This window comes from Falco naumanni, chromosome 13, assembly GCF_017639655.2.
Source record: "Falco naumanni isolate bFalNau1 chromosome 13, bFalNau1.pat, whole genome shotgun sequence".
Lineage (NCBI taxonomy): Eukaryota > Metazoa > Chordata > Aves > Falconiformes > Falconidae > Falco > Falco naumanni.
Window position 1 is genome coordinate 11,507,564 of NC_054066.1, and position 20,327 is coordinate 11,527,890.

The 20,327-nt window shown below is 35.8% G+C and overlaps 1 protein-coding gene across 9 annotated transcripts in view; it reads left to right on the forward strand.

Annotated features, from left to right (window-relative positions):
* RHBDD1 (rhomboid domain containing 1) overlaps window positions 1–20,327 on the forward strand; it is a 43,807-nt gene that overhangs the window by 17,657 nt on the left and 5,823 nt on the right. For 7 of the 9 annotated variants that reach the window (XR_005830670.1, XR_005830669.1, XM_040613143.1 and 4 more), the window contains exons 4-6: window positions 5,902–5,990; window positions 7,644–7,694; window positions 12,253–12,366. Coding sequence is in view for 7 of the 9 variants with exons in the window: in XM_040613143.1 (XP_040469077.1) it covers window positions 5,902–5,990; window positions 7,644–7,694; window positions 12,253–12,366 (254 nt within the window). In the remaining 2 variants the exon portion in view is untranslated. Of the gene's footprint in view, window positions 1–5,901; window positions 5,991–7,643; window positions 7,695–9,010; window positions 9,057–12,252; window positions 12,367–20,327 lie in introns of all 9 variants that reach the window. The other 2 variants (XM_040613149.1, XM_040613150.1) reach the window with 1 other exon arrangement.

Consider the following 20,327-nt stretch of genomic DNA (forward strand, 5'->3'; position numbering starts at 1 on the left):
TGGTTTTAGAGTTCTTAATCTTAAAAAAAGAGAAGACTGCAAATTGAGAACTATCTCACACAAGGACACAAGCACAGCAGAATAGCAACAGATCTACATTTGGCAATAGAGGTGCAGATCATTGTCATTAGCATTCATAGCTGACAATGAAAATGTTACACGGTTTAATGGATAATGAATCAACAATGACAATTAGTTGTTGCTTCATTTCACCTGGATTCAAGGATCCACTGGAAATCAGAATAACAAAGCAGATCATGGTCGAACAGGTAAGCATAATACAAATACTGAGCTTTTCATTAAAAACAAAAAAACCCCACACTCAAACAAAAAACCACCCACAAACATAACCAACCAAAAACCCCAAAAAACTCAATCAAACCCAGCATGGCCTGCTTTCTAAGCAAGATTTAATTTTGTAGCAAATTGTTTAAATTGTCACGTGCAGGTGACTCTGCTTGTGTTAGTTTGGAAATAAACGATGTATAAATACATAGATTGGATTCCCATGCTCTCAAAAATTAACTTTTTCAGAAATGAAGTTGATCTAGATTCCTGTAGTACCTTACTTTGATATTACTCCTTTGTTTGCTTGTTAAGTGAACACATGCTTCCTAGCGCAGCCTTGGACTAAGAGATGCATGGAAGTAGGATCTTTTCACAAAACACTGCAGCAATGTCTTAAGCTGAAGACATACTTTTGTTGCTAAGTAAGTAGCTTTGCCCTGTGGTAGAATTACATGCTTAAATAGTAATGGTTACCAGTCTGGGGTTTGCTGTTAGGAAGAAGGTAGGGAAGTTAAGTGATAGGCGCTGGCTTTCTTGCTCTGTTTGCATTTGAATTGGACAACTGACACCGAATTGAAACAATCCAGGATAAATTCACCAACAGTGAAGAATTCATTTGAATTCATTGTAAGGACACTGGAACAATATTAATGTAAAAATTAATACAGAGAGGCTTGTAAACAGTGGGTCATAATCTCTTGTATGTGAATAGCAAAGGCAGTCTGAGTGGCTTTCCCTCTCATGATACCAGTTTTCATGGAAATTACACAGCCAAATGAAAAAGTATAATTAATTCTGTTTAGAAGACTTTTCTGAAGTAATGGGCACATCAGCTTGGTGGCAAATGTCTTCAGGAAATGGTATTTAGACATACTGCATAATTATCATTAGTATGAAGTGAATGGTTGAGATAAATAAGATCTCTGGGGATATCTACATTTTCAAACAAGTTAAATGAGACATCATTTGGATTTCTTGGTTCCAGGGAGAACATTAATTAATATTGATAAAGCTCATTGACATTTAGAGAAAAATAAGCAATGTAAAAAGTCAAATACCCTGGGTTTATTCCCATTCAAAGTTCAGCTGAACTGAATAGAAGCTGAAAATTGTATGATGGAAAAAATAATAATTATCTGTCAATTTGTCTTTATTAACCAGCAGGAAGACAGGCAGTAGTTTATCATGTTGCCATCATGAGAATGTTTCTTCATTTTTCTAACTGAAAAACAACAGTTAATTTTTACCTAGTAAAATACACATTCCAGTCAAGATGCTGCTATTCTTATGACTAGTGTAAAAAGCTGTAATTTGGAATCAGTTGGTGATGGAGGCTGCTTTATCACTGATATTAGAGGAGTTTTTAATTATATCCAGGATTATTTACTATATATAAAACCAGAAAAAAGGAGTAACCTCAGTTTTCTGGATTAGTCAAGAAAGATGAGGTGGGATTTATAATACAAGTGAAAGGAGCCTTTGTAATACATGCTTGGGCAAGACTTCTTCATACAATTTATTTTGTGCTGTTTGTAGACTGTTTATTGATTTCTTTTCAATCAAAATCCCTGGCATTTATTTCTAAATTTGGCATATAATCCTACCTTTTGAAAACAGTTGTAGTTTTGCCATTAACTTAGATGTCTAAAGATAAAACGCATACAGCCTTATAGGAAAGATTTTTATACAAATTTTTTAAAAAGGCAATCTACTGAAAATTAAAATTCACTGTAAAATGTAGTAAAATGACAAGAGTGACATTGAAGTATTATTTAGGATTAGTTGTTCAAATATAGTTAATTGAAAGCAGGAGTGTCTGCTTTGAACCAAGGCATGTAGATAGAAGAACATTAATTGCATGTGTAAAACAGTTACTTTATGTAATTTACTTAAATTGAATAATTCTAGTCTATTTTCTTTATAAAATAAGAATGATTATAGAGGATCCATGTGAATCTGAATTCTGCTACTTAAATGTTTTTAAATCTGTTGCTGTGAGTGATGTCTGTTACTCCTTATCCTATAGATTGAGAATGTGGAGAGTGTATTCGTTCCTATTTGTGACAATCTTCTCTGTATTTTAAGATGATTGTATCTGCGGGGGAATTCTCCAGTGGACTTAAGTGATTGTGATCCCTTCAGATTTGCTGAGTAGAGTGGAAGGCTACTTCATTTTACTTCCAGATAGTGCTCATTTTTACATATTTCCAGTGAAACGCTTGTCTTTTCTGTAGTGGTGTGACGTGTTGATCTGTGCTTTATTGTGTAATTCAGTGTGTGCGCCCCAGGGTCTGTCCTGAAGATCTACTTGCCACTCGCTTCTAGCCTGTTTGTATAGTTGATGATTTCAGTGGTATGTTCAGAGCTCCTTATTTGTCTTTATTGAATTGCAGCCTGTTTTTTCCATACTGCTACTTCATTTTGTCAGGGTTGCTTTAAACCGTAATGCCATCTCCAGTGACCCTTACAGCTTCTCTTAGCTTGTAATTTTTAAATATTTGGAATAGACTCTTGCAGAAATCCACTTGATTCGTATCCTAAGTTTGATGATGAATCACTGTTAAGTATCAAGTCAAGCTTTCCAACCACTTGGGGATCTGCTGTACTTTTAGAGTTTAAGGTTTTTAAATCTTCTTTGAGGCAAATGCTGTGAGACAGTTGCGTTCTTACAGGATGTGTGACATCTGCTAACTCTCCCTTTCCATGAGGCTTATTGCCCTGTCAAAAGAAGGTATTTTGGTTGATTTGACGTGATTTGTTTTTCTTGACAAATCTGTTTTCTGCTTCTGGTGTTCTTACCTTGGTTGCATCCACAAATAATGCGACCTAATAATTGTTGAACAAATAGTTTTATCTGGGAACAGAAGATAGTGATTAGTCTGTAGTCCTTTGACCTGAGTACTGACCTGTGAGGAGCACCACTCATCACTGGTCTCCACTTGGACTTCGAGTTGTTGCCTGCAGCTCTTTGAGTGTGACCATCCAGCCAATTCTTTATCCACTGAGTGGTCCATCTGTTAAATGCAAATCTCGCCAATTTAGAGACAAGGATGTCATGTGGGACAGTGTTAAAATGCTTTGCACAAATTCAGGTAGGTGATACTGGTTGCTCTTCCCTCATCCATGCTGTTGTAGAAGGCCACCAAATCTGTCAGGCACTATTTGCCCTTAGCGAAGCCATGCAGCTGTCACCAATCACCTCCTTATTTTCCATGTGCCTTAGGATAATTTCCAGGAGGATCTGCTCTGTCATCTTGCCCAGACACAGAGGTAAGACTGACTGGCCTGTAGTTCAACAGGTCTTCCTTTTTCCCCTTTTTTAAAATAAGGGTTATATTTCCCCTTTTCTAGTCAGTGAGAACTTCACTGGACTTCCACCACTTCTCAAATGTGCTGGATAGTGGCTTAGCCACTCCATCTGCCAGTTCCCTCAGGACCTGTGGGTGCATCTTGCCAGGTCCCATGGGCGTATTATGCATCTTCAGATTTCTTAGATGGTCTTGAACCCAGTCTTCTACAGCACACTCCCAGTCCCTGCCTGTACCTTCTTGGCAGTGTGGCTGGAACACTTGCTGGTGAAGACTGAGGCAAAAAAGTCATTGAGTACCTCAGCCTTTTATGTGTCCCAGGTGGCCTTCCAGAGAGGGCCCACCTTTTGCCCAGTCTTCCTTTTACCACTGTCATAGCTATAGAAGCTTTTCTTGTTGCCCTTGGTGTCCCTGGCCAGATTTAATCTCTCAGGGCTTTAGCTTTCCTGACCTGATGCCTGGCTGCTCAGACAATTTCTCTGTGTTCCTCCCAGGCTACCTGTACTGGCTTCCACCCTCTGTAGGCTTCTTTTTTGTGTTTGAGTTTGTCCAGGAGCTCCTTCTTCACACATGCAGGCCTCCTGGTGTTTTTGCCCAATTTCTTCTTTTTTGGGACTCACTGGTTTTGAGCTTGGAACTTTATTCCTTGAATATAATTTATAATTAAACAATTAATACTGTTTAGACATTTAGTACACTAACCTACTGAATAGATACAAAGTGGAAATTATCCCTCCAAAGACTTTTTAAAGTTGAAGGGTTTTGATCATTCATATTGTGTAAATATACAACTTCACTGTATTGCCAGCAAAGACCTTGACTTTGGGTTTTATGGAGCAGTGTTGTGCTCAGATAAATCAAGATGAGTGTAAAATATGTTTAAAATACTGCCAGGAATATAGGCAAATCAGTTTCATGTTGGTGATTTCTAGAGTAAGGTATTTTGAAGTATTTAATGTTTTCTGTGTATAGACAACTCCAAGTCAGGCGTGTTTTCTTCACAAATTTGGAAAATCTGTTTGGAAAATTAATTCCTTATAGGTACTTCATTTTGGTAACTACCTCTTGCCTATAAATTTTCACATCATCGTTTATGTGTTACTCTTGGAAAAATTTTTGGTTGCTTAAGGCAGAGAACCACAGCTCTGCATAGCAGAATAGATATTTGTGGTTAAGTAGGTGGCAAAAGAGTGGATTTAGATTTGGTCTTTCTCCCCCTTAGTGACACATGCAATTTCTTGTACAGTTTTACTAGTGATGCCTGGAAGCTGTATTATGATGAGTGCATATGCTGTCATCTGTATAACTTTTTTGCATTTCTGAGTAGAATGTGAAAAGCATAATGTTTAGATCTATCTAAATGAAACAGAGGCTTCATTTCTGCTTTATAAAGGAAAAAAAGCTCATATTACTTGGGTCTTTGGACAGCCAGTATAAATCCAGTGAACTGAGTTATCTGTAACTGCACATACTAGGAAATCTTAATGTTCAGTGTTTTGGCTTTTCTAACTTCATAATAGAAGTGAACGATTTACTAGTAGTCATTAAACCTTATTCAACTGAAAAGAGTTTAACTTTTAATTTGAATGTGAATATTGATTTATGAGTTTATAGAGTACCCCACAGTCATGGCAATACTTGGAGCAAATCTTATTTACTGTAAACATGTGCTTCCATATTGATTTCTCAAAGGCTGTAGAGGTTTTTCATTCTTTAAAAATACCATTGTCCATTTTCATATAGAAATTGTATGTATAGAAAATAATTTGGATATCGGTATTTCACTCATTCTTTTAATTTTGAATGCACTGTGTTACAAAGTTTAATGGATCTGCATTCATCCTTAGACTACTTGTAGGATTGTATTGATGGGGCAGTAGTGCTGTATTTATGCTTTTACTTGAAACTGTAAATGTTTTGGTAGATCCCACTTAGACATTGTAGTATAATTCTGTGGATTTACTTTTTTTATAGATGAAAACTAGTTTCCTACTTCAGTAAGTCTTTAAACTCTTTTAGGAAAATAGTAATTTTGTCCTTTAAACAAGGAATTAAAATGATCTCTCCAATTAGTTTCTAGCTTCTTCAAGATCTGTTAGATATTTTTCTGTAACTATATATATCTACTAATTTTAAGATAGTTAGGAAGAAAGAAAACTTGGCACTATGTCCTTTCTATGCAAGTCATTTCTTTATGCCTGGTCTCACTTGGGGACTTTGTTGCTTACAACATACTCTGCACTTCCCCTTTTGCATCCCTACAAAAAATTCTTCCCATCAATCAAAAGATTTTCCTTTTTTGTAGGACTTCTTTTGCTGGGCATCTTGCAGGGATTCTTGTTGGATTGATGTACACCATGGGACCTCTGAAAAAGATCATGAAAGCCTGTGCAGGTATGTAATTTTGTTGAATTTATAAAATCTGCAGAAGAGACACTTTTGTTTTTAAAATTCGGTAAGTCTTTCATATAGAAATGCAGGCCATTCCAGGAAGTTTTTAGGCAATTAAAGTTATGTTAATTATTAAAGTGATTGCAGAAGAAAAAAAGTCAACTTCTTTTTCTTATATATGAATGATAAGAACCAGTAAATGTGTCTTTCAGATATTTTTACTTAAAGGAATACACTTTACCCTGCTTTTGAAATGTTTATGTAGAGTAAAACATTTCACATAAGATGTCAGTGATAATGTCACTTCATTTAAAGTGTGAGGAAGCCATGAAAATATGCCAGAGCACAATATGCTTTCATGTTGATTTCTACTACTTGCATCCATTCTAGTGGAAATCCCAACAGTTTGAAAAAGAGTGCAGGATGCTTGAGAAGTTGGTACTGGAATGCTCAAGCTTACAACTGTGTTTTACTACAATATGAAAAGCTGTAGTAATACTTACTTTTAAAAAACATTTTATCTTTAGTCTAACAGTTGTTTTAAATGCAGCCCTGCAAACTTGTATGTGAACTCTCCCAAAAATTTCAGTGTTTTAATTGGAAGTCTAAGCCCTGTCACGACAGCTGTGCTGGGGTTGGCTGTCAGAATTATTTGGGTTTTGTCTGATGACTTACTAGATCGAGTACTTTATTCATGACTGTGCCATCAGGTTGGCCAGGGATATGGTATTTGTACAGTGGGAAATTACTTGTTCAAATATGTATGCTTTTCACAGGAGGTTTTATTGCAGTTCAGTGGTACAGTCTGTAAGTCGTGTATGGTTAGCGGTTTTAAGTGGCAAAATAGAGACTGAAGTGTCAGATTTCCTACCCCACCGCAGTGACCAGACATAAAGCATCACATCAGTTAAATGTCAGTATTGCATGTTTCTGTGGCATGGGGGAGCCATCTGATGGGGTATTAGGACAGGCAGGCATTGGATCAAACTGCCTAGGGAGCTTCAGAAGTCTCCGTCCTTCCATGTTTTCAAGACTTGACAAGATAAAGCTCGGACTGAGTACCCTTGTCTGATCTCATAGCTACCCCTGCTCAGGGGGAGCTGGGCTAGGGACCTTCTGAGGTCCCGTCCAAACTGAATTATTTTAGGATTCTGTGATAAAACCCATGGTACTGTTGGTGAAACGTGCTATGGCGATTCTGCTGCTGTGACAGCTGCTGTGTGACTAAGACTTGGAGGAAAGAATGTTCCAGCACACAGGTCCATCTTTTTCTCCTGTGTAGAAGAGCAGAAACAGTGCAGTGTTACTCCTGTCCTGAATTTTCTGTGCATTAACCCTATTTTAGCAATTGTATAGTCTCAGTGCAGAAATTATTCATTTTATGTTCTGAAGAGCATTTGTTAGGTAGGTTTGCGTTTTTCTAGTCTACATGGATATGTTGCTTCAACGTGGGATGATACTATAAAATCTGAAACAGTTTACAAGCTTACCAATACTATATTGTCTCACTGATGTCGAAAAAATTCTTAGATACCTGTGGTTTATATTTGTATCGTGAAACAGACTCTGAAAGAAAGATTACTTTGATATTTGTATTTTATAAAGAAAGACAGTGTGATTATTTTATTCTAATAGCACATGTGTTTTTATATTTAGGTGGCATTTTTCCATTTACTGACTCTGCCAGGCCAAGGGACTATTATTCAGGTAAGTACTGTCACCCACTTACCTAAAAAAGGAAGAGATTTCATGTAAAATACCTGGCATGGTGAGGGAATACATGGCACTTGAGGAAAAAAAAAAACTTTACTCAATTAAACTTTAAAAATTATTTTTGCTAATGATAGAAAACCTATAGAGGAGCTAGTTAAATGGAAATATGTATAATAATCAAAATATTCTGCACATATACATACTTGCTAAACTGGCACTACTTCTCTGGGCATGTCTCCCCTTTTAAGGGAAGTGTGTGGATGTATGTTGTGCAAGAGGCTTTCAACCTCAAATTAAGGTTGTGACTTTATAAAATGCTACCCTGGGGAAATATCATCCCTTTTGCATAACTTGTAGCAGGGGAAAAATTGCGTCTACTGAAAGCAGGTCTGTGGACCTTGGTAAATCTGCCCTGATCTGGCAAATATATCTGTTCCATTCTAGGATGTTTTTTTTCCATTCTGGGATGGGTTTTTTCTCCCTCTGATAAGGAACTTCTTCCTCTGAACACTTTTTATAAATAAAGTAATTTAAATGCAAAAAGCCCACTCCTCACCAGAATAAATACAGGCTATCTTCACAGTATATAGATGGATAGTTGGAATACTGGCACACTTTGAATGCAGCACTGAATCATTAGATGTGGAGTGTATAGAAATAACAGGTGGAGGCCTTGTCTGGGAGGGACAGAAGAGGAGCCAGCTGTGAGAAGGGCCGTGTGTTGGATCAAAGCTAAGGGATGTATAGCCTGGTGTATCTTATCTCCTGCAGTGATTTATACTCATTCCTAGGCATCTGCTGTAAGAATGGGATAAATTTATAGTCATAACTCCCTCAAATACCTACCAGTGTGCAGTGGCTTGTGGCTTAAAGACATTCTCGGCAGAAAGCTTTATGGGGAAATTTTGTCTTTAATAGCCTGTGGTAGAATCTTCTTCCATGAATTTGTCAAAAGCTGTTTGAGTTGATGGGAACTCTTTTTAACACCTACAACATCACAGAAGAATTACACAGTTTACTTCCTGGTGTAGGATCTGTCATTTTTGTTTTGAACCCACTAGTTGCTGATTTCATTTGGTGCACGTTAATTCTTCTCTGGGAAGAGAAAGTAAATCTTCATTCTTTATGTATTTCTTCAATAGTCTTTATGGTTTTATATACTTCCATTCTGTACTCACCATAGTCATCTTTTCTATCTGGTTGAAAAGCTGTAGTCAATATGGTTGCTTATGTGAAAACTACTTCATATGTTTGATCATTCTCACTGTTCTCTGATGTTTAGTCATGCAGGGTTTTTTTATTTTTTATAGCTTTTTATAAGGGAGACGTGCTTACTCTGAGCCGCAGTGAGCCAAGGTTAGTGCTGCTTTTATTGTCCGTGTTGGATTGTGGATCTCCATGATCTACCTCCAATTTTATTATTACATTAAATAAATCCCACATGTCTCAGCCCAGTTAAAGGTGTTCACCGAGCTGTAAGTACTGCTCTGTCTAGCAGGGCCCAGGTGAGCTGCTTACATTGCTCTGTGTTCCATGTTCATAGACACTAAATCTTCCTTCAGTATTCCAGTAGAGCAGGGTGGATGGAAACTCCGCATATTTGTATTGGAAAAGGTACTTTAATGGCCAATAAAGATAAGAATTTGTACTTTACATTTAAACTCCATAATGTATTGCAGCCACTGTACATACACCAGCTCCTTGGGGCTTGGGTGGGTGTAAAAGACCACCCTTGTGGAATAGGAACAGAATCTGAATAGCCCTTTATTTTTTCCAGCTCTTCCTAAGCAGGGAAAAATGAAGATATTTCATGTGAAATATCTAGCATGGTGAGAGACTACATAGCACCTGAGGAAAAGATACTGTAGCAGGGTGGTAGCAAGGAAGTCTGGGGCTTTTTTTGCAGGTCTTGGGTAGTCCCCAGAGTAACCATGCTGTTGCTTTGAGTTGTTGTGGACAAAAGGGAGATAAAGGAGAGGGTTAATATGAATTATTCTCTCTCCCAAGCTCGGGTCTGAATGTAACTACTTTTTAAATTATTTTTTTTAGTGAATTCATTTCTCTAAAATGACTTAACAACTGCAATTTAAAAAAAGTGTTTCTTATGCTTATTCCCTGTGTATATACTTTGTAATTGTCTTTCATCCTATTTGCAGAAGTCTTTATGGAAGATTTAACCTTTTGCTTGGTGTATGATATATGTAATAAATTTGGCCATCTGTGAATTAAGAAAACTCTCTCCAATGTCATAGGCTAATGATGCATATCTTGATTAATTTTTCATTTTCTTGTATTGCTGATTTATTACTATATGCCTTTAAATACCAATTTAAATAGAAAAATAGATGAAATTATGATCAGAACAGATTTTATGAAACAGTACAGGGTAACAGCTTTAGAAGAAAAAATATTTAAAGTGTAATTTTCATGCATTTAGTATTAACTGAATTTTTGCTAAATGCAGTTCATTAATAAAGTCTTAGGACATTTATTTTGATTAATAGGAACACCTTGAACATGTGGATTCTACTGAACATTTTCTTGTTGTAAAATAAAAGATGATGGCTCTGTGAACACTTACAACTTGATGGCAGTGGTAAACATCAAACATACAAACATTTACAGTAATAGTGCAAACTTAAAATATGATATCCTTTTTCTTTCATCAGATCATTTCATGCTTTTAGTACCAGAATTTTTATAGTCTTCATGCATAAAGCTTTGAAGCCTCCAGAAAATAATTTGTAGCTGAGAAAATGTTAATTCAGATTACCATAATGCAGAGGGGAATGAGGGGGATACATGAAGATTGCATCCAAAGTGTATGTAACAGCTAAATGATATTGTGCTGTCAGTTTTATTTTTTTGCAGAATTATGTCTTTTAAATGTATCCAGTATGACTTAAAGGCTTTTAAAGTTAGTTAAAAATATGACTGTAATTCATACAGATTAAAAAACAAACAAAAAAAAATCCTTTCTAACCAGAGGAATCGGTGATCATTTGAGAAATGGCAGAATTTTAGGTTACTAGAGGATAATGCAAAGTGTTCACTGCAGGCGTATGAAAGTATTTCTGATGTCGGTTGTATGTTCCAAAAAGGAAAAATCTGCAAATGGTTGGAATTAGGTTTTTTCCTCTACATGTGTATATGTATACATACATCTGTGTGCACATACATGTGTATATAGAATACATGTAGGTATATTTGCATAATACACACAGAGGAATATATATACTCCTGTACAGAATAGTGTGTAGTCTGTTTGATTTTTCCTGCTTTTCTGTATAACTTTAAGATAGGGTATTGCTATTTTTATTTGTCTTAAGGTTGTAAGGCTTGGGATTTCCTTCTTTAACCCAATCATTTTTTGAAAGAAATTATATATGTGTCCTCACTTCATAGTCCGTGCTAGTTACTAATCACAGAAAGTCCACAAGAAGGTTACATGTGGAATCCATATGACTAATGAGATAACACAAGACTATCATTGCTAATAATCTGAAGATAAAAGGAATGACATGCTGTGTTTGTTTCATGCAAAAGTATTTCTCATTACTTGATTTTGAAAAACTTCTGTACTTTTTCTATCAGTTGGAAGAAACTGAAACTGCTAACACTTTTGTCCTTCAGTTTTTCAAAACTGCCTGGCCAGCTGTCTGGAAAAGCAGTTACAATATCACCCAAAGCTTTGTATTTTGAAGATGTAAGATTGGAATAAAAAAATGGGACTTTTCGCCTTAGTTTTTCTCAGTTTGGATTTTCTGTATTAAGGCAACATCCGATTGTGTTAAAAGGAAGAGGCTTTTGCTGAATTCTCTAGCCAAGTAATTTTTTTTTTTTCTTTTAAATCCCATGTCTTTGGGTGGATGATGGTTTGCGCTTGATTTTGACAAATTTGCAAATGGTCAGAAATTCGTAGTTGTCAGTAGTGCAAGCAACATCCAGTGATTGTGGCATTAGATGAGACCTATGGTGTGGTGTTTTTTTCAGGGCAGTTGTAGCTGTGCAATAGCATGATGTTAGCTGTATATATTACTGCAAAAACTTGCAGGAATCTGTTCCTATGTGTTTTATAGGTCCAAACATTACTTGAATTTATGATGACGTTGGCATGTCATCACGGGGAGGAGGGAGAGACAGACAGGTGGGAAAAAGCCTGAAACAGACCTGAGTGTCATTGTTGTTCTAGTGACATTAATAAGGTGTCCAAATAGTGACAATTAAGTGTTAAAAGGATCTGATGAAAAGTGTCTTTCAATTTCTATGTGAAACTTCTTAGTAATGGCAATTTTATGATACTTAAAACAATTATAAAAACCTGAGATGTTTGTTCTGGTTTTTGTCTTGGTTTTCTTTCTCCTGTTACCATAATCTGGCTTTGTAAATAGAAATCGATGGCATATGTTGTATAAGTAATTGAATCCTAATAACGTGTTCCTTTCCCAGATTAAAATAATGTGTGGAAGAAAGCATAAAGACAATACCTGATTTCACACTCTTCTACTTAGTAGCAGCAAATTATTTTCTTTATTTTGTATTCATTTTACAGAGTATTACGGCTATCCAGGTTATCAATACCGAATGCCAAGGAGCTATTATACAGGTGGGCTTACTGAAGAAGAACAGCTTGAAAGGGCAGTGCTAAACAGCCTTAATGAAAGAGGTAGGAATTTTATTGCATTTTACATTCCAAGTTATAATTCATACTGAGAAGAGAGTTGGGCGGGGGTTGGGGGGGGGGGACATGTATTACTTATTATTAGTTTTCAGTATTTTTGACATGTCTTTGGAAAAAGATGAAAGTTTCCTGGTAGAATTTTCAGAGAATGCAGTGTGAGGGTGTGGTATCATTCCCTTAGTATAATTGCATTTATTCATAATTGCGTACTGTTTGATTACCTTGCTACCACTATAGTAAAAGAAATGCTTTTAGAACTAAAAAAATCCTTAAGTAAACTAAGCTGGCATGCCAAAAAAGTTTTACAATGCTCTAAAAAAGTCGTATGAAGAGGTATAATAGACTTGATGTTGCCAGTGTTTTTAACTTTCTCTGTGTGTATATTTTGAGGTTTTACACAGATTAATTGATAAGCAATGTCGTGATTTCTTTCTCTTCACACTATCCTTTTCTACCTTAAGGGAATGTTATATTCCAGCTAGCTGAAAGGCCTGAAAAAAAAAAAAAAAGCTGGAAATACATAGACATAAAAATGGTGTTTGTTTTTAACTGAAATACATTAGTCGGTATAAAATGCATTCATTAGGATGTATTTTATCTTTTTATAATGCAGGTGAAATCAAGAGGGTAAGAATGCTTTATAGAATCTCTTTCTCAGCTTCTGAAAACTTGAAGGAAAATCAATTGAATAGGACTGACAGCACATTTTTACAGCATCATGTGTAAAACTTAAAACTTACATCACACAATTACACAAAACTTTTGTGTTGAAGTGATAAAGGACAGAAATGAACATGGTATATGTGGTCTGATATTGGGATAGTTTTCATATCAAACATTGCTTCCTCTTTAATCTGTTGCATGTTGGTATGGGTTCTTTGGGGAATTCAGACAAAGGCTTTAAGTACTCCTTAACTTAGGAAATGTGAAAGATTTCTTTGAAGTTTGGTGGAGCTGTAATATTAATCTTAAGAAAATTCATAACCTGATTATCTCATCAACGTGATTTTCCTTCTTCCTAATCTTGGTGTTCTAGCTTCCTGGGTGCAAGGAAGCATTCATTAGGAAAAAGATACAGAAGCCTCTACTTGTAACTGCAACCCTTAAAACGCAGAGCACCATTCATAAATCTCCACTCAGAAAATTAATTTACATCTCTGTGTTATGGCTGTCAGCAAAATACCATGCAAAATAAGAAGATTAATATCTTGACAAATCATCATCACTTTTACTTTCACACCATCTGTGATTCTATTTTTTTATTACAAAGAACACGTTGTATATCTGGAAGATGGTTTTAAAAAGGCAGGAGATAAGGCAAGACTGATAGGAAAAGGCTTTTCCAGTTTGAGGAATCCATTAACATACCTTTTTACAGTAAATACAGCTTTTTGCTTAAAGTTTGCATCTATTGTGAGTCATCTGGAGGCAGAAGTGCAGATTTTTTTTGGAAATTGGTTTTTAAGTGACCCCCCCCCCCCCCCAGTTATCTTCATTTTTGTGTTCACCTTTGTTCTCTAAGCGTAGTTATGTCTAACTGTTCCTCAACATTGTGAAGCTAGAAACTTCAAAAAACCCAAATATTTTCTACAGCAAGATAATTACTGTAGTGTATTTGTTCTAGAAATTATTGCAATCTGAGCAGTCCCATTTTAATCAAACTGTACTGAAAACCTTAGAAGATAGTGAGAATCTTGGCTTTCAAATAGATCGATACAATACCACTTAGTCCATCTGGGTTGTTCAGGAAAAAAACAGTGAATTACTTACTCTTCCTGCTGTCTTAGGAATTTTTAAAAAATAACAAAGTCATATCAGTATGTTGTCCTAGGTAACTTTGGGAAGGAATGGGTCTAAAATGAGCTTTATTGTAAGGGGTATTTTTTGTTTTACAGTTGCTTTTACATTTTACAATGTTTTGAATACTGAGTTTAAGAAAGAAACCCTTTGAAGTTTTAATAGTGTGTTTTGAAATATCTGCCACGTTTGTGAGGTTTTTTTGAAACGATGAGGGAAACAATACAAATAACAATGACAAAATTATGATATAAATAATGAAGATAGTATACACTTTAAAGGCTTTGTGGAACACCTGCAGCTTTCATTTGTAGCCTTGAATAATCTATATCACCGATGTATCACATTACCTATGTAAGTAAGTATTTTTTTGTCTGTTTGTTGTTTTTGGACAAAGATAAATTTCCAGCTATAAAAGGGAATATATTCTTATTTCGAGAATGCCTTTTGATGAAACATGAAATAGAATTTAAATTAAATACCTCTCACTGATAGGTGTTGAGATAACTGTATAACCAAGTCACATTTTAAACTTCGATCTTAACACTATGGTAGTGTCTGTTTTCAGTGCTCGTTACAGTTTCTAAGTCTTACAGATAAGTGAAGCAGAAAAATAGAGCATTGTATATTGATTCCAGTATAGTTTGGTGTGGTTGAATATATATAGATATTTTCATTGGTTTCATGGGAGGGAAACCTCTTTCTCCTACCTGCTGGAGCACTTTAGTTTGGACAAGCACAGCTTTAGAGCTGAACTCTTAAAATATTTCCTTAAGCTGCAGAAAGGTTCAACTTGCCTGTAGGCAGATGCCTTATTCAGTAATATAAAGCATGTAATTGATCATACCTGTTTTAGTGACACAAAGGATGAGGTTAAATTGATTGTGCTAATGAGGAATTAGGATATTCTTCCCTGTCAGTTTGAAAAATAATTTGCTTGACTGAGCACTGTCCTTTGAATGTGATAAATTTTTCCCTAAAGCATGACATTCATGCTTGTTTGCAATTACATGGATCATGAAACAGGTACTTAATGTGACTAGAAATTGCATAAAATAATTTGAAGTAGGTGGGTAAGTGGATGTAGAAACAGATACCACAATAAAAATTTAGGGCTCTCTTTTCTTATTAAACTCCACCCCACACCCCCAACAATGACATTTAAAATAACACATTTGCTCTGTAGCTTGGACAAAAAACTATTGCAGTAATTTTGATTGAGGTTTTTTTTTTCTTTCCCCTTAGTTAGAGAAGTAAATTTATTAGGGTTTTTAGGCCACAAAATGTATTATTACAGATTTGGAATGTTGATCCATTCTTACAAATTACTGTGTTAGTATCCTGCTAAGCTATTAAAAGGATCAGTGGCATAGTACAGAATTTTCTGGTATCAGTTGTTGTCCACAACTGAAAAATAATTTGTATTAAGACGTGCATCAAATTTCAGTAGTTGCTCTTCTATAATCCCATACATGGGTTATCCAAACCCACCATAAAGGTACTGCATTTCTGCTTATTCCACATTCAGGCATTCCTGGACTGAAATTCTGTTGTTATGCTATATTCTGAAAACTTCTTAATTAATTTCTTAAATAAAGTTAATTAGTATCTCATGCAACACAAACTTCTAAGCTTGTTTGAGATTTATGTAGGCATAACTTTTAAGACTGTCAAATTATCTTAATGATTTAGGTCCATTTACTAAAAGGAACTGTTACTTATAATTTGCATTCCCAGGCTTAGACAGTTGTTGTCTCACAAGAATCAGTTTAAACAGTGTTAATTTTTTTCTTCCAAGTTGGTTGTTGGTGTTTTTCTAGTTTTCATTCTTATTCTCGTAGTTCTTATTGGTTACAAATTACACTAACTCTTTCTTTAGTTAAGTCAGCAAAATAAGTTTGGATTTAAAAAATCACAGCTTTTGATACTTAAACTATGTGAGTTTACTGTGAAGTTGAAATATATGGCTACATTTTTGTTTAATACTAGTATTAGCCATCCCTAATGTAACCCCAGTATATCATATTTCTTATCTGATGTTCACTTGCTATTATGCTGAGAAGAAATATCTTGATTTGTGTGGGCTGTGGATGTGGGTTTTTGTGTGGGTGTTGGGATTTTTTGAGTTGAATTTCCAACTGTCTGTCTTTCAATCTCATTAATGTTAAGAATCTTTTGCAAGCTTGTGTCTCTGCACAAAGGAATTTTCTTTTTTTTCAAGACTTAAGTTTTTTAAACATGTAGATGATAGTCTTTATGATAAAGGAGAGTACCTATAAGGATAAGTATATAGATATTTCTCTTATAATGAAACTGTCTCTATATGCATTTCTTTAGCTCTAATTTAAAAGAAAATTTAAATTTAAAAAAAAAAAACAAAACAAAAAAACCACCAAAAAAACCCCACCATCCACTCGGAAGTTTTTAGATGCTCAGGTATGGGCTAATCATAATTAATTTTTTTCCCAGTCAGTGTTATCTTTCCCTTCTGCAATCGTAGGAATGCCAGTCGTTGCATTTGACTATGATAGTTTTCTATAGAATTCTCTTGAAAGAGATTACATGTTCAAATGTGCAGTGCATGATATCAGATTAAAATAATTTCATGAAGTCATATGCTAGGATTTACACCTCATTCTTAAAAGTCCAACTTTTTTTTTTTTTTTAATTCAGAGTATATATGGTCTTAGGTACACAACACACGTTTTCTTGGAAAACCACTTTCCTCATTGAGTAGAGCTTTTGTTCTGAATATCTTTCTAAAACTGCAACTGTACTCATGATCCTGATGACTAGCAATTTCTTCAGGCAAATTTCCAGGAAATTAAATCAGTAAATGTTTATCATTTCCACACAGAAAGCTTTGTTGTATGCTCAGTGTAAGTAGCAGACTGCTTGCAACAAGAAGCATAGCCAGAATTCTATTAGACATATTTAATGAATGTATAGCAATTAACTCCATATCTGTAAAAATTGTGGTTGATGTAGGATAAAAGAGGGTTACTGAAGATTAAAACCAAAAATGTCCTAATTCTCTTGATAATGGCAGTAAAGTTCACCAGATAGGTAAGACAAAGCACCACTAAGCCTTTTACCACAGGCTCATAATTTAAAACGGAACCACAACTAATGAGCACCTATGAAATACCCTGGTGTAAAGAATAGATCTGTAAAGCAGTGACATCATTCTGTTGGAGAACCCCCACTTACATGGGCAAACAGGTTAGCTTCAGGCAGCTGAAGCAGTTACTGCCCTTTGTTGTCTAAATTGGTGTTTGTTTAACTTTGCCTAAAAATACTGGAGTGGATGAAGATTATTGGACCAAACATTGAGAGCTCAGAAGCATCGTTCTTCATAGTCCAACTATTTGTGCTGCAGTAGCAGTGCAGTTGGGATCAGATGGGGTGGATGAGTAGAACTGGCAGCTCCTTCAAATCCAGGTCTTGTACTTGTATGTCAACAAACTGTATATTTTTTTTTTTGGTCTAGATTAGCAATCTTTAATCAAAAATGTGGTCTAGCAAATTCCTTCTGAAATGCTACAGTACATGTAATAGTTGTTTTAAGCTTTGTATGCACTTGACCTTTCAAGATACTGCTATCTATCTTTAAATAGCGCATAAGTATCGTTGAAATACTGGGTTTAGATTGGTCTCCTTTACTCCCTGTGCTTAAAAAAAAAGAATGCACTCATGCCTTTTGAGTATTTTGGTGAATATTTTGGGGGGGTGGGTTTTATGTTTTTCTCTTTTTTAAAAGCAATGCTATACTTGGTTCAGATACTAAAGCACAGGTAATAAACAATTTATGAACACTTGTGCTTGGTTCGGGAAGACACATGAGTACTTGATACAGGTTTGTTCAGTGTTGCTAGTGTGTTCAAGGTTTTAAATTGTGAAAGACTTCCATACAATTAGCATAACCAGGGAAATTAGTTTCACCTTTGTTTTCACTGTCTCTTTAGCTTGTCCCCAGTGCTACATTTTTTCCTCATTTCTCCTGTCTTTAGGATTTCATTATTATTGTTATACATTAATCCATATAGACAGCTTGGCATTCTTCGAGGAGAGGCATTGTTTCCTTTGAGAAGTAGTGTGTGGAAAGCATTCCTTAGATGCCTGGAGGAAAATACACTAAAAGAATGTTTTTGATGGATGAATCAACACTAGAAAATGTTCAAACTTCCTTAGTAGTTTGCATTTTTGCCTTTTTTTTTTTTTAAAAAACCTTCCATTTATGCTCATTATTCAGGAGTTCTATGTGCAGCCTTTTCCTCCAGCCTCTTGAAACACTTCTACATACAGAAGAGAATATTGGAAGAGCTGAGATGTGTTCTGTTAAAGTATCATTAACAGAAACCGTTTTTTGATCCAGAGTACATTTATATAAAAATTGGTTATACGAATGAATGAGAGAGACACCCTGTGTTCAAGATTGACCTCGCTTGCTCTTTTAATAATCCAGTTGTATCTGGATTCATTGTGTATTACTTCCCTTCTGACTTCATTAGCCACAACTAATCTCCTGCTAATTTGATTTCTCATTTGTCAGCCATTGCAGTGCACAGCACAGAAACAGTAGTTAAACCTTGTTTCTCCTGTTCACCAGTGTATGTTTCCGTCTGTAGATGAGGAATATTGGCAGCAGCACCAGGAAGAATAGTTTGCTTCGTAGCATGACAACACTTTCATACACTGATGGAAACTTGAAGGGCAGCTAGAAACGGTAACACAGGCTATTAAATGTGGTCTCCTTGGAGCTGAGTAGAAAAAAAATTGGGCAGAGATAAGTGCTAAAAGCCAAATCTGTCAGATTGTATAGCATATCTGCGTTTCACAGAGGCAAGAAGATGTGAGAATAAAAGCAGATTTGCTGTTTTGTAGGGTTGGGTTTGGTGGTTTTTTTCAGTTGTAGTTCCTGTCTGGCTTCTAGTGCAATGTCAAACGGTGACAAGACTGCTCTGCTCTGTTTGCCTCAGCTTTTTCTGAAACCTCCTTGTCCTTCTAAAGTATGAGAGGAGGAAAAATGGTGTTGTATATGCACTGCCTTTCCTTAGGATTCTCTGTACAACTCAATAAATCGGAAGGTAGCTGGTTAAACTAACTTTGACTCGATTACTTATTGGCTGGAAGATAGGAAAGAACTATAGCAACACTGGGCATTTGACTCTAGCTTGTCCCTGGTCTCCAGTTTACTGCTTCCAATTCCATATGCATTAAAAACATCTGGTTGATTATGCATAAAAATTGTATGTTTAAATGTTTATGAACTTGAGAGAACTCCCATTTTCTCAAATAGAACACTTTAAACATTGGTATTTTGTATTAAAAAGCAAGGTGAGTCAGGTCTGTACCACAGATACATCAGCGTAGTACATTGTATATAATCAGTAGCATGCCGAAGAGCACTTTATGAATTTTAATTAAATCCTGGCATTATAACATAGCAGAGCTGTACTATTTATGGAATAAATACATTGTATAAAACTGGCATAAATGAAAGCCAAGCAAGTGTTCCAAGCTGTTATGACACTCGATCAAATATTTTCAAACCACTATTGCTTACTAGTATTGAAAAATAAACCATAAATCTTTTGCCCCTGTTTTAACAATCTCGATCTGTTTCTTGAAGGATGTAGTTCTGGGACCCCCAAAGGACAACAGCACTTCTCTTGAGGAGGCCTGTACTGGACGGTTCCATACATGGCCATCTTCCCACACGTTTTTTGGTATTTCCTTCTCTCCTTTCAGGAGGAGGAGATTGGGAGCCACAGAAAGGTTACCTAAGGTAGAAAGACAGATACTCTGTATTGTCTGTATTTCCTAGAAGAAAGGTTGGAAGAGACTGAACAAACATCCTAGCTTTGGTGACTACGTAAGCTATCTTTAGACTCAAAACAGTTCCTAGGAAAAGGACTGGAAGAGCTTGCCAGATCTGTGAGCTTTTAGGCCAGTGAATACAGCATTTCTCTCACTGCTTTGACAGTGGCAGGTACAGATGCTGGCAATCTTTTGTGTAATCCAATGACATGATAGAATACAGAAGATGCAGCGAAGCAATTAAGCTGTATAAAATGGGGATGTCTGCATGAGATGATCCTAACAGCTCTGCACTTGTGAGGACCCAAGCTAATGGTCTTTGAGCTTTT